The following is a 14,722-nucleotide window of genomic DNA, read 5'->3' on the forward strand; positions in this document are numbered from 1 at the left end:
CTGAAGAGATCATCAAGCAAAATAATTGTTGCTATTTGTCCTTCAGGACCAATGACATTAGGAGGTTAATTTCTTGACTTGCTCTGGAATTGGATATGAGTGGGGCAGAACTTCTCAAAGTCTTCAGCCTCACTCTGTCCTCCAGGGTCATCAAAGTCCAGTGGCAAGACAAAGGGCAAGACGACTGCCAGTGGCCCGGGATGCAGCGGGTGACCTTGGCATTTCTAAATTGAGGTCTTTCTAGGTCTCAGTTTGTCTGAAGCCACAATTCAATGACTAAGGACTGGGTAAGAGTGGAGACAAAAGATGGCTCAGGAGAAGAGAAGAGAATGCAGGACAAGCCTTGTGAGGTACTTACGTAGTTAGCACTTGGGAGGTGGGACCTGGTTGAAGATACAGCAAAGGAAACTGAAAAAGAACATTCAGACAGGTAGTGTCAAAGGCTGCAAAGAGGTCAAGAAGGGTGAAGATTGAGAAAGGGCCAAGAGATTTGACAATTAAGAGATCATTGTTGACTTTGGAGAGGGCAGTTCCAGTTGAGATCAGAAACCAGATGGCAAAGGTTTTAGAAGACGCTAAAGTGGAAGGAAGTGAAGGCAACAGTTATAGATAGCTTTTTCTAGGAGTTTAGCCATTAAAGTAAAGAGAGATAGAGGATTCTGACTGGTGGGGATGGTTGGATCAAGTGAGGGCTTCTTAAGGATAGGGGAGTCATGGGCATGTTTACAATCAGCAGGGAAGCAGTCAGTCGTTAAGCATTTATTAAGTGCCTACCATTTACCAGTCACTGTGCTAAGTGCTGCTGATACATACAGTCCCTTGCCTTCAAGGAGTTCACATTCAGTAGGGAAGACAATGTGCAAACATTTATATACACACAAGCTATATACAGGATGAATAGGAAATAACAGAGAGAAGGAGTTAGAATTAGAGGGATTCAGAAAGACATCTTGTAGAAGGTGTGATTTTTATCTGAGACTTGAAGGAAGCCAGGGAATCCGAGAGACAGAGATAAGGAGGAAGATCATCCAAAGGATGGGGCACAGCCAGAGTAAATGCCTGGAGCCAAAAGATAGAGTGACATATTCAGGAAACTTCAAGGAGGCTAATGTCACTGCATCAAAGAGTATGTTGGAGGAGCATAAGTATAAGAAGACTGGAAAGATGCAAGAAGATTGTGAAAGGCTTGAAGAGCAAACAGAATTTTGTATTTGATCCTGGGGGTGATGATAGGAGCCACTGGAGTTTATTGGGTGGAAGGGCGACATGGTCAGACTTCTCCTTGAGGAAAATCACAATGATTGAGTGGATTATGAAGGGAGTAGGGAGAAACTTGTGGCAGGCAGACATTTGTGGAGCATACATTTTCCTCTTTATGCTTCATTCAATATTAATCATCAGAGGTTAGTGAACAAAATTATCTCCCTTCCATCTTTCAAGTATTCTTACAGGAGTTTGATATGTAGGAAACATTTTGTTGTTAAGACTTCATTTTTCTCTACTGACTCAAATGTTTTTTTAATATTCAATAAACAGTAGCAACTAGGGATCTTGTATATTCTCTTATCCTTTCAATCAGTTGTGTAATGGGTAAAGATGTGATCTGCCTTGGAATCAGTTACAGAAACCTTCTTGTTCCTATTTCATACCTTTAACAATGATCCCCTGTGTTTATTTTAAAGTGTTTTAGAGTTGTGAAGGTAAACCTACAGATTAATAGTTATTATTCTTTGTCACTCTTCTTCTCCTCCTTCTTCTTCTTCTCATTTTTTATTTTGGTAAGAATAAGGTCTGAGATATTTTCCCCCATGCCTTTCATATCATTTCTTCTCCCATGTACTTAAGAACTTATCCCTGCATATCCACAAAATCGTGTCACCCCCAGCGTGGGCTTCCTCTGTGTATATTTATTGTAGTCCAGCTGTGCACCCCATCTTTATCGACTTGTCTTGGATTTCTTCAGTGCCATTTATTCAGCATGTTCAAGACTGTGATGTTAGAGTCTAACTATGTCTACTGCCCTTGACAGTGATATGTGTTTTATCTTGAAAGATTTCAGTAATCAAAATTTACATTTCTTTGGGCAGAGCACCCAAAGGTAAGGGTATGATACCCTGTGTGGACAGAGGGAAAAGAAGGGAAAGAAGGAAGGAAGGAAGGAAGGAAGGAAGGAAGGAAGGAAGGAAGGAAGGAAGGAAGGAAGGAAAAGGAAGGAAGGAAGGAAGGAAGGAAGGAAGAGGAAGAAGGAGGGAAGGAAGGAGGGAAGGAAGGAGGGAAGGAAGGAAGGAAGGAAGGAAGGAAGAAGGAAGGAAGGAAGGAAGGAAGGAAGGAAGGAAGGAAGGAAGGAAGGAAGGAAGGAAGGAAGGAAGGAAAGAAGGAAAAGAGAGCTGTATTTCCCAACTGGCCAGTTCCAGATGGGTCCCTAATAGGGCAGCTCCTACTACTACTCACAGAGGTTGTTGTTTGTTCTTTGTTCTCGAGGAGGACCATGACATCAGGGGCATGATACTGTGACATACAAGTAAACTGGATTACAGTGAAGGAGGGCCATGCAAAGTCACCAGCATCACTTTCTCCTCTGGAGCCGTTTGGGTCCAGTGGCCAGATATAGATCAGGACAGCAGGAGATGGGCCTTACTAGCTATGTAGTCAAGAGTAGATTACTTACTTCTCAGACTGTTTTCTCATCTTCACAATGAGGGGACTCTGTTTTGGCCAGAAACCCTTTAGGGTCTTCCCCTCCCAGATTGATTTTTTTTTTTTGACTAGGTAAAAGAGGCCATTCTCTGCCTCATTTCTTACTTATCCTTAATCACTGAACGGGCAATCAAACTGAGACCTGTTAAAGACCTTAGCTTAAAAAGGCCAAGGTCTCCCACCGCATCCTGGGCCATCTCCAGTTGTCCTGATCTGTATCTGGCCACTGGACCCAGATGGCTCCGGAGGAGAAAGTGAGGCTGGTGACTTTGCACGGTCATCCTTCACTGTAATTCAATTCACTTGCCTGTCACGGCATCACCTCCCTGATGTCACGGTCCTCCTGTAGAACAGAAGACAAACAGCAACAACGACAACGACAGTGTGTTTTATACAAATATTTTGATAGATTGGTTCCGTTTTTCATCAGTTGTTGTTCTCCTACTGTTTTGTCTTTGAATGCCCTTGGGATGACTTTTCTTAGTTTCATTTTATGCCAGGTTTTCTTAAAATTTAGTTTTCCTTCCACTTCTTGTAGCATTTTAGTTACATTGGTCAAACGTCTTTAGGAAATGAATGAATGAAAAGCATTTAGTGCTTCCTGTCATGGGAAATACATGTTAAAAAATTAAGAGAGCCCATCCTCTTGGGAAACTCACCTTCCAAAGGAGGAGACAACGCGTTTAAGGGAGCAGGGGCCAGGGAAAGGGTTTTTGATTTTGAAGAGTCACAGAACTGGCGAGTGAACCCATAGGAAAACAGATTGACACACCTTTTCCAGCAGCAGTTACATTATTGATCTAATTGTGACATGGCTGTTGATATGTGTACTCTTCTGTCCATTTGCCATTTTTTGATGTAAACAACCTGTTTAAATAGTCTAATTGGAGTTGCTTTAATTGTATGCTATATCTTTTTCTCATTTTTGTTCTTTTTTTAATGTTGATCTTTGCTCTAACACATCAGTGGTTCGATTGTATTGGTGATTTGGCAATGGCTACAGTGTTAATAATGAGTTTTATTATCTGGTAAAAATGTCAATTTTTTTACGTTGTTTTGTGTTCCAACATATTTAATCTTCCAGCTCTTTTCTCAAAGGAAATATTCATTATATATAGGCATGAGGCTTCTGTGTAGCCCCAAGCCTTTAGCCTCTTTCATTTTATTCCTGAATCATATTTTCGGTATATCTTTGTTATCCTTCTGATGTTCACCTTTGTATTGAAGTCACAGAGTGTTAAGGTTTAAGTTAATTTAATTTAGAGGGCTTTATTAAGTACAAAGAATTTTTCCACCTTCTAATCCTCTGCAGCAGATGTAGTTGTATAAGCTGCAGTTACTTTGATGGTCATATTTTTTCAAATGCTTATGAGCACTGCAATACAAGATGACCAGCTGTCCTCTGAAATTATGTGTCTTATTGCATCTGGATGTACAATGAAGCCAGTCCCACCAATATATGCAAGGTGACAGAGAAGTATTAAGGATGCACTGTGAGGCCAATGCACAAATTAAAGTTGTCTTACTCAAAAAAGAGAAACCTGGAGTGATTGGTCTCTTTAGCATACTGCTTAGGTGGAGTGGGTGTCTGTAAAAATATATTACCAGCCTGATCCCAGGGGTTGGAGTGAGGGGGAGCCTGACTTCTTACACATCACACAAACAGCAACCAAAAAATATCCAAGAGAAGAGAAACAGCTAAAAAAAGTACAAAAAAAGAAAAACCAACCAAAATTTTTAAAGATGACAAAATGTGATACTGATAAAAATTTCGTAGTACTGTAGAGCATCTGGTTCTTCTGCAGTAACAGAAACAGTGGTGCTGTAAAAAGAAAAAACACAAGCCTGTCCCACAAGATGGATTAAAATGGATAACCGCACATTCAAAGAAATTAAGCAAGAATTGTCAGTGCTGAGAAAATCACAAGATGAAATACAAGAAGAGCTCAAAGAAAGCAAAAAGGTCTGTGCTTTGTCGTACAGCACAGGAACCTTTGTGCATTCAGGCCTCCTCATCTAGAGCAAAGTACTAGGATCAGAATCCAGAGAAGGTAATCTAGAACACGTGGCCAGAGAGAAATGTGCAGGGATCGGATGTTGCAGGTTGTAAAATGTCAGGGTTAGAGTTTTCTTGTCGTCCATCACTGTGACCTGTTAGATTTTCAAGATTTTCTTGCCACCTGTTTCTCTTGGGCCTATAGACCAGTAAGAGTAGTATTAACTTTAGATTTTTGTATATCCATGGTTTCTTTGTAAAACAAAATGGATTAATTAGAATAGTCATCAAATAATCATCTGTGAACTTGATATAAATTATTTCCCCCCACTTAGCTACCTTTTATTTTTAAATTTTTTTGAAAAAGTTTTTTTTCTTTGATGTTTTATTTTTGCATTGCCTAGATTTTCCTCTACATTCTTCTCTCTTCACCTTCCCTTTCCTCCCAGAGAGCCAGCCTGGGGTATAGGAAAGTAGCTTGCATAACCATCTATAACCTGAATTAAGGAAATTGCATTCCTAATCTATATAATAGCACTCTGTGTTTCTGTAGTGCATTACAGGTACAAAGCACTTTCCACTTGTTTTCTCAGTTGAGTTGCACAAAAACCTAGGAAATCCTGGGTGTGAGAGAACAGAAGGGAAGTCTACAAAGTCCCTTATTAGTAAATAGCACAGCTAACCCTGGGTCTCATGACAGCATGTCTGGTTCACTGTCTCCTCTGCCATGCTGCCTCTCGTAAGAGGCAAGAAGAATTAGACAGGTTTCAAGTAACTAAACAAACTTGCAAACCTAGTCATGTTCTTAAGATATACATAAAATTGCTTTATTGTAATATTTAATGTAAGTTGTAAGCAGGTAAGAATGACACATCTGGAAATCCCTAGTGGAGATACTTAATACTAATGGCTCCTTTTTATATAGTGCTGTAAGGGTTGAAAAGTGCTTTACATATATTATCACATTTGATCTTCACAAAAGCCCTGAGTTCACATGTAGCTCCTAACTGAGGCAAAATTAGAAGTCAGGTCTCCACTCCAAGTACAGCCCTATCTGCTCCGCATTCTGCATACTGCAACAGCAGTGACAGATCTTTGGTTTAGGTCCAGCTTTTAAACTGGAATTTGAAAAGTTGCTTCTTGATTATTGGAACATGAAAGGTATAGTTTATGGTTTAGCCATCTGTAATCACAGAGTAGCTTCTTATCACAACCATTATTTCTGGACTTCATCTGTCATTTGGTGTGTTGTGGCAATGTAAAATAATTTTAATATTAACTTGAGCATATATGATTATGAAAGTAAATCTTCAAACAGTATGCCTCCAAAGATAAATACAATTTGTTTTAAAAATCATTTTGAAATTTTAGATTACTCTTGCCACTGCCTCCTTCCATTAATGCAAATAACCAAGAATTGTCTGTATTCTTTTAAAATGAGAGACTCTGAAATCATCTAATATGTGGATAACGGAACTACAGGAAGGAAAGAAAGCTAAGCATCAGAATGAGTTTATTTGGCATTCAAGTGCAAGATTCAAAATTGTCCATTTCTAATTGCACCCTTGAATAAAACTCTTTATAATTAAATGTTGTATAGCTTTATCTCACTTTATGAACAGTATTTTCTTTTTTAAAATTTAATTAGTGGCAGCTAGGTGACGCAACGAATAGAGCTCTGGCCTTGGAGTCAGGAGGACCTGAGTTCAAATCCAGCCTCAGACACTTAATGCGTACTAGCTGTGTGACCCTGGGCAAGTCATTTAACCAAATCACCTCACCTTTTAAAAAAAAATTTAATTGGAAACTAAATCATGCAGTGCAGGGGTTCTTAAACTGAGATCATAAACTTTTTATAAAAAATATTTTTATTAACTGTATTTCAGTAGAATTGATATTCTTTGAAATCCTACATATTTTATTTTATACATTTAAAGACATTCTGAAAAAGGGTCAGTAGGCTCCACCAGATTTGTCGAGGAGTCCAGGACCCAAAAAAGGACCCCTGATCTAGTCTGACCCTTCAGCCTTTATTTTATAACCAAGGAAAGTGAGAGTCGGAGCAAATAATCGACTTGCTTTGATTATTTAGTAATTATTTAGTGCAGAGCCACAATCGAAGCCCAGGTCTTCTAACTCCAGTCCAGTGCTTTTCATATGTTACTCATGGCATTTGTAAAATTGATTTTCATAAATAATACTTTCCCATTGACATCTGTTATTTATTGAGATACTTTAACTTCATTTCTGATTATTATCCAGTTAGCAATGAATTTTAACATTTCAGCCTTAAATTTCCCTGCCAAGTAATTAATGAATTGTAAATAAACACTTAGATATGCTAAACCATAAGGAGTTCCTAATTAGGGCAACTCATTTCTGAAGGGACAATGTTCTTATAATAAGGAAGTAATCACCCTTTAATTTATCTGTTACATAATTTATAAAAGTTCTAACTGTATCTAACTTTTAGAAGTTCAGGGGTTTTTTTTTCATATGGAATAAGCTTCCTTTATCCTAAATTGTGAAGAAACGAGGCATTAACCAAATATCCCTAGTAAGCCATCAAATATTTAGATAACTAGTTTTCAAAGAATCAGAATATAATAAAGGATGCTGTATTATAAATAAATGTCATGCTAATATAAGTAAATATATTCTAAATAAAATAAAATAAACTATTCAGACTATGTATAACATGATTTAGTCTTTGTTTTCAAAGGATATGGCTAGATCTTACAGTGCCTCAGTGCCGTCATTTGGAGTACTGGTTCTCCTAATAGAGGTCTGTAAGATGTAAGTGAAGAATCTCTGTTCTTACTCAGCCACGCACTGTGACCTTCAGAGTACATTCACTCTATTCTACTTCAGCACAGTTTGAAATTAATACTCCTTACCTATTACCACACTTAAAAAAAAAACTCCATTCTTGATGCTAGTAAAAGTACTCCATAGTACTATAGGTTTAGATTCTAAGTCTTTAAGCAATAGTTTTGCCAAAAACAAATGTCCTTGTTAACTATCCCATAAAAGTTACCAAACTGTGCCTATTCATTGACACCACTGCTAGGCACATACTCAGGGAGGTGAGAGACTGAGGGAAAGATGCCCTAAACACTAAAGATATTTATAGAAACACTTTTTGTAGCAGCAAAGGGGAAATTAAGCCAGTGCCCACAAATTAGGGAAGGACCAGGTTATGGTCTCTGAATGAAATACAAAACAGCTGCTTTGAAAGAGGTGACAGATGAGAAACTTGTGAAGGCTGGTGTGAATTAAAACAGAATGAGGTAACCAAGAACCAAGAAAACAGTATATTTGATGATCACAAAGGTTGTAAAGAAAAACAACACTGAAAGCCAAGAGCACTCAGATCAGTGCAATCATTAATCTTGACTCTAGCAGCCAGTTGAAGAAGCATGTTGGTAGAGATGTGGTGGAGCATAGGATAAGGATAAAGAATGCTTGCTAAAACAGCAGACTTTTAAGAAGCATCTCTGTAGAGAGGCCTTTCAGCACGCATGTATTGATTAAGCTGTCTGATGTTCAGTTTGGCACTAATCTGTCCTTTTGGCTGACTGCACTGCATTGTGCTTGGCCTACACTGCTGTATGGAGGAGCTTATTAAGCTATAGCACAGAATATAAGGTATGTACTTGATCACTTTTACCGTTTGTTGGCCTGTTTCTTTGAGGCAAGGGAGAGTTCTGTTTGGAAGAATGGAGCACTCTGTGGAAGTGACCACAGTGGTTTTTTTATGAAAAGCATAAGCAAAACATTTTTAGAAAAGGAAACGCCTTCGTTGTGTACTCTAGGGGAAGATATGATTTCTTTGGTAGGCCCCAAGCATTATAGGGATTTGCAGGATATAGTTATTCTTCTGGGGAAGGGGTTGTATTCTGTATCATGCCTACCTACATTCCCTTAATTTTCATATCCTGTTACTGCTATCTTAATTTCTTATTCACATGCCCTTCTGGTTTGTTCAGAACTTCCTCTGTTTACCAGATCTTTGCAAATAGCACAGGCCTCCTTTATGCCTCAGAGTGTTATATTATGGTTGAAAGTAAAGCCTTCTATATGTTTTTGCTGAATTTTTTCTGAATGACTATTTTAATTTTTATTAATTTAATAAATATGATTCATTCTAGGAAAAATCTAATCATCCTAGACTCATTGATTTGCCTTTTACAACTACATTCTATTTGTTTTTGCCACCTTTTTATCTCATATACTCTACCTATTTTTAATGCTCCATCCAGTCTGTCGTGTCCAGCATGTGAACCAAAGTGCACAGAAGTGCCACTTCTCATATGAACAGGAAACTTGGCACCCAGGGAGAGTCCAGAGAGGAGGAACTTAATTTCTATTTGTCAGTAGTGGGGGAAATGTAGCAATCTGCCCTGTGAGACAAGCCAGAATAAAGGAGGAAAATGCTAATAGGACAATTAGATGGTGCAGTAGATAAGAGTGTTGGGCCTGGGGTCAGGAAGGCTCACCTTCCTGAGTTCAAATATAGCCTCAGACACTTGCTAGCTATGTGACCTGGAGCAAGTCACTTAGACGCTATTTGCCTCAGTTTCCTGCTCTGTAAAATGGGAGTAATAACAGTACCTGCCTCTTCCAAAGTTGTGAGGAACAAATGAGATAGTATTTGTGAAGTGTTTAGCCTAGTGCCTGGCAGATAGTAAACTATATAAATGTTAGCTGGTAGTAGGAGTGGTGGTGGTGGTGATAATGGTGGTAGTAGTAGTTGTTGGGTTTTGTTTTATTTTTAGTTTAGTCATTTTTTCGGTCATGTCTGCCTCTTTGTGACCCCATTTGGGTGGGGTTTTCTTGGCAGACATATTGGAGTGCTTTGCCACATCCTTCTCCAGCTCATTTTACAGATCAGGAAACTGAGGCAAACCGGGTTAAGTGACTTGCCCAGAATCACATAGCTAGTGAGTGCCTGAGACTGGATTTGAACTCAGGTCTTCCTGACTGCAAGCCCAGAGCTCTATTCATTGTGCCGCCTAGCTGCCTAGTAGCAGCAGCGACCAAACAAGATGCATCTGCACCTGTATAGATAGACCCCTACTCTTCAGAGAGATTGCAGACACTCTTAGTTTGCAAAACGCACTGCAGAGAAATACACCCAATCCAGCTTAAAGCATAATTTGCCTGAATACGTTCAAAATGTTGTTTGTGTGAAAGAAGCTAGGAAAAAATTAAACGGGTGTGGGAGGTAGGCAAGAAGCTCCTGAAACTTTGGGTCTCTTGAGCGCCAGAAGTCCTGGTGGGGTAATGGGGGTTAAGGTTCGGTAGATTATGGGCCTGATTTTGCCTCTCTTTCCCCAGCCTAAAGCCCCAGAAGAAGGCACACGCCTCCCTAAGGTAGGGAGCAATAAGCTATGAACTAGAATAAAGGTTTTGGTCGGGCGGAAACTGTGGTGCGGGTACTTTGAGGGCGCTGCAGCAGTCTTTCCTTTTCCATGGAACGTTTGCCCCCTGATTGTTCAGGTTTTCCATTGTCAATGTTTCCATTGTTAATTAGAGCGCATATTCTTTTAGAGCAGGGAGCATGCCTACAGTTTTTTGTGAAGCCCTAACTAACACCCTCGGTCAATAAGTAAGTATGTAATGAGCACTTAATAGATGCTCGGAATCAATGATAAATGCTGTATTTGACATCTGCAGTTGTTGCAGGGCGACTAGTTAATCGCTCTTGCTCTTTTGTTCCTCTCTTTTTTAGAATTTGGAATTGTGTGCCTGACTTTTTTTGCAGCGATTGCCTATTTCCCAACACGGCCTCCATTTCCCCCTAGTGTGGCTGCGGCGAGCCAGCGGCTAAGCTACAGGCGGAGTTTCTGTAGGCTCCTAAGGTAAGTGAGAGTGCTTAGGGTCGTTGCATGATTTTCCTTAGCAGTTTAAAAGACATTTCCAGGTTTTCTGAGTCTAATAGAAAAGGAAATTATCTTGGAAAGTCTCTCTTCCAGCAGTATTGTTAAACAAGTGAGTAGGAAGTGAGTGGTTGCATATCTGGATGATTTCTTCAGTCAAAAATAAAAATAAATTTAGCGTGAAAAATCTTAGTCTAAAAAATCAAATAATTTATTTCCTAGTTTTTTGCTGCAACGTAAAAAATGCATCATAGCTGTACAGTACTAACGGTCCTCCAGTTGAGTTCTTCTGAACCACATATAAAGCTATCACTGAAAATATTCTGACATACTTTTAAAAAATTACACAAGCATGGTTTTCCCCCTTGTTATGTATTGTTAGACTCAATTCTTTTGAGTGATTTTAATGCCTTGGAAAGAGCTGTGAACTTGGAGTTACAAGACTTGAGTTCAAATCCTGGCTCTGCCATTAATAATTTATGTGACCTTGGACAACTCACTTAACCTCTTAATAGAGTAAGGAAAATGAGATGGCCCCTGAGGTCTTTTCTAGCCTTAGTTCTATTATCCTGTGCTTAGTGTGGCAGGGAAAGAAACTAAATATGCATAGCTAATAACTTGTTGTTCACGTCCCAACTCTTTATGACCCCATGGACCATAGCACACTAATACATGGGATTTTCTGGGCAAAGATAATGGGGTGATTTGCCATTTCCTTCTCCAAAGGATTAAGGCAAACAGAGGTTAAGTGACTTGCCCAGGGTTATACAGCTAGTTAAGTGTCAGAGGCCGGATTTGAACTTAGGTCTTCCTGACTCCAGGCCCAGCGCTCTATCCACTGAACCATCTAGCTGCCCCCTCTCTATATAACTAATAGCTATCCTGCTGTTAATTTCCAGACAGTTATGCCATGCTTCAAGGTGCCAAGATTCTATGTTCTCAGTTTGTTGGCATAACTTAAATTTAATTGGATGGTCACAAGTGTTTCCTGTACAGAATTTAATGCTTTGGGTCCATATTGTATCATAAATAAAAGTTGCATCTTTTGCTCTGACTCAGGAAAACATGCTTTGTGTTGTTTGTCTATTAATGGTGGTGAATTTGTGTGCATTATTTCTTTCTGCCCCTTGTGATCCATAACACATATCTGATGAATGTCTGCCAATAGTTAAGATGTCACTAGTGTTTTAAGTGAATTACTGCTCTGTGTAAAGCTAGCTGACCCACGCAGGAATCACATCAGTGAGCTTGTCCTCATTTACACCATGGTATAAGTGACGAACCTGACCATCAGTACTTGCTAGCTTGTTTTTACTACAGCCAAAGAAGGCAATTTCTTCCCCTTTTTGTAGCTATCAGCTTCTTATGTTTTTACCTAATGAATGCATATACGGTGTACACACACACGCACACACACACACACACGCACGCACACACACTATATTTAAGAATCTGTTCTGGAGCAGATCAACCTATATGGGACATTAGAGCAAACATAACAAACCCTAAGTTGATCACTACATCCACTTGTCTTATGGGTGCAGTTGTACTATTTTTACCTTCCGTTTTAAAGTCCTTCACTTGAATGCCTCTCTGCATCCTACATCTTCCCTTGTTAACGATATATTAGTTCACTTCCTCAGCTTAACTCAAACACATCTGCTTAAAATTCCCTTCATCTCCTTACCCCACTTCTGCCTCCAGACTTTCTTTAAAGTAGGGCCTTGTGTGCAAAACCTGCTACTCTAGCCCACCAGCTCTGATCTAAATCTTAGCACTTTCATGAATTGCTTGACAGCTTTCCTTTGCCTCCAGTCATAAAACACCCCCAGGGCCGGTCTTCTGATTTTCAGTCACATTATGTACTGCTTCCATTCCCTACCACTTAAAGTGCATTTACCTATGACCTCAAATGATAATGCAGGTGTCCTCATAGGGAAGCAGTGTAGTGCAGTAACAAAGCCGTGGCATTTGGAGTCAGAGGATCTGGGCCCAAATCCCCAATCTGCCACTTGTCACTTCTTCTCTTGGCCTCACTTTTCTAATTTGTTTAAAAAAAAGTGGGGACTCAATCTTCAAGGTCCTTTCCAGCTCCAAATCTCTGATCCTTTGATCTTACCATGCATTTGTATATATTGGTTGAATGTTTTTTATTCTGTGTTTTAAAGCATTGCTGTAATACTTTCATTCTGTTGCATTTCTGATTTATTATTGACGTTTATCTCTCAGATGACAGGGTCCTAGTGAGCAAGGGCCAGATAGAAATAATTTTTCTTTGAACCATGCTTATTATAAGCAAAGCACCAGGCATAATTAAATACATATTGTCTTAAATGATGATGATGTTTTGCCATTACACATTACCTCCTGCCAGTAACCAAGCTCTTCCCTAGTTTTAATTGGGAGGTATTGGAATCTATATTATCACATCATTAGAGTTTTATTTATGTAGTTAAGTGGTACTGAACCCTGGTCTAATGCCTCAAAGTAGTATGAAGATGGTCCTGGACCAGACTTTCTTCTTTAAAGTAATGCCCGTGAAACAGAAGTACCTACCAAATGATCAGTTTTTTTGATTATGAGCCTAGTCACAGGCTGGGTGTCTTTGGGAGCTAGCTGGGCCAAGTTTAAAGAAGCTCTTCAGCAGAAGATGGCCACAGAAACTCATGAAAAGCATGATAGTAAGATATGGATCAGGAACTTCAGATTTTCTCCCTAAATTCCCCTTTTTGATGCTTTGAGCTCCCCTTTGAATCCTTTCAATTGCACGTTAAAAGATTGATTTAAGGCACCAGTTCTTAACTTCTTTTGTGTTATGGACCCCTTTGGTGAAGCCTAATATTATTGTGCTGCTAAAATGGAAAGAAATTCTAAATTTCAGTTAGATGTTGATGAAAATGGATTTTTTTTCCCCATCCAAGTTCATGGATTCCCTGAAACCAATCCATGGATCCCAAATTAAGAACCAGGGTATTAGGAGAGATCCTTAAGGTACACCAATGTCTTTAAACACTTGTATCTTGGTTTGTGATAATTTCAATCAAGTACACCTTTACCTACTACAGAGATTTTTTTTTTTTTGGTCCCGTAAATATTTCTGGATCATATATATTCCCACAGACAGGGCCCTTGAAATAAGTGACAAAATAGTCTGAACTATTTTGAGGTTTCTTCTGTATAGGAGGATAAAATTAGGACTAGTATGTAAAAGTTACAAGGGGCATAGGTTTTGACTCAACATAAAAATTAACAAAACAAAATATTTTGAACTAAGCTGTCCAATAATGGAATAAGGCGCCCTGGAATCAGTTAAGCTCTCTGCCGCTGCAGTGGATGCCGAATGACCATCTGTCAGTGATTCTGTGGGAGGAGTCTGCACTGTGGAAGGAGTGGAAGCCTTTCCACTTCTAACAATCCATTAACTCTCTTCCTACTTGTATGATTTTGTAGATAGAAATTCTTTTGACAGCATTCTGATAAAAGCATAGCAGTTGCCATTCTTCAGGTCTACATTTTACTCAAATTTAAACACCTTAGAAAAGTGTCAGGTAATTTATCTGCTCTTTTAAATCTTTTAAAAATTTTGAGTATGTTGACCATGGTCTCTCAAATTTTACATAATTGAACATTAAAAATGATGTGACTTAAACTCTAGTAACTTTCTCTAATTTTTAAAAATTTTTATTAATTTATTTTGATTTATCAACAATACTTCCATAAGCTTTTGAGTTTAAAATTTTTCTCTACCTCCCTACCCCCTCCCTCCCCAAGACTGTGCGTAATCTGATATAGACTTTACATATAGATTCCTATTAAATCTCTAATTATTAATAATGAAAATTAAATCCTTAAAACTTGTATTCTCTGTGACCTCTTTATAGCCTTAATTTAAAAAAAAAATCTATTGATATTCTTTTTAATTATTTCACTGACAGTTCCCCTCCCAGTCAGACTCTCCTAAGCATCCTGAGATGCCAGTCATGCCTGACAGTGCCTGCAGCATTCTGTGTCCTGGCTTTGGCTGGTGTTATAGGCCATTTTTTTCTTTGGGCCTCAGGAAGCATTTTAAGTCCCATTCTCATGCATTTATTTAATCTGCACCCGCACCCTCCAGTAGTTGGTTTAAAAGTTCTTTAACTGCAAAACT

General features: G+C 38.9%; 1 protein-coding gene across 1 annotated transcript in view; it reads left to right on the top strand.

The window, feature by feature from the left end:
• SLC49A4 (solute carrier family 49 member 4) overlaps positions 1 to 14,722 on the top strand; it is a 122,634-nt gene that overhangs the window by 47,342 nt on the left and 60,570 nt on the right. Inside the window, exon 4 of the mRNA XM_020985954.2 lies at positions 10,428 to 10,557. Within this exon, the coding sequence (XP_020841613.1) occupies positions 10,428 to 10,557 (130 nt within the window). The remainder of the gene's footprint in view (positions 1 to 10,427; positions 10,558 to 14,722) is intronic.

The sequence above is a fragment of the Phascolarctos cinereus genome, unplaced genomic scaffold, assembly GCF_003287225.1.
Source record: "Phascolarctos cinereus isolate Bilbo 61053 unplaced genomic scaffold, phaCin_HiC Scaffold_726;HRSCAF=1367, whole genome shotgun sequence".
NCBI classification, from domain to species: domain Eukaryota; kingdom Metazoa; phylum Chordata; class Mammalia; order Diprotodontia; family Phascolarctidae; genus Phascolarctos; species Phascolarctos cinereus.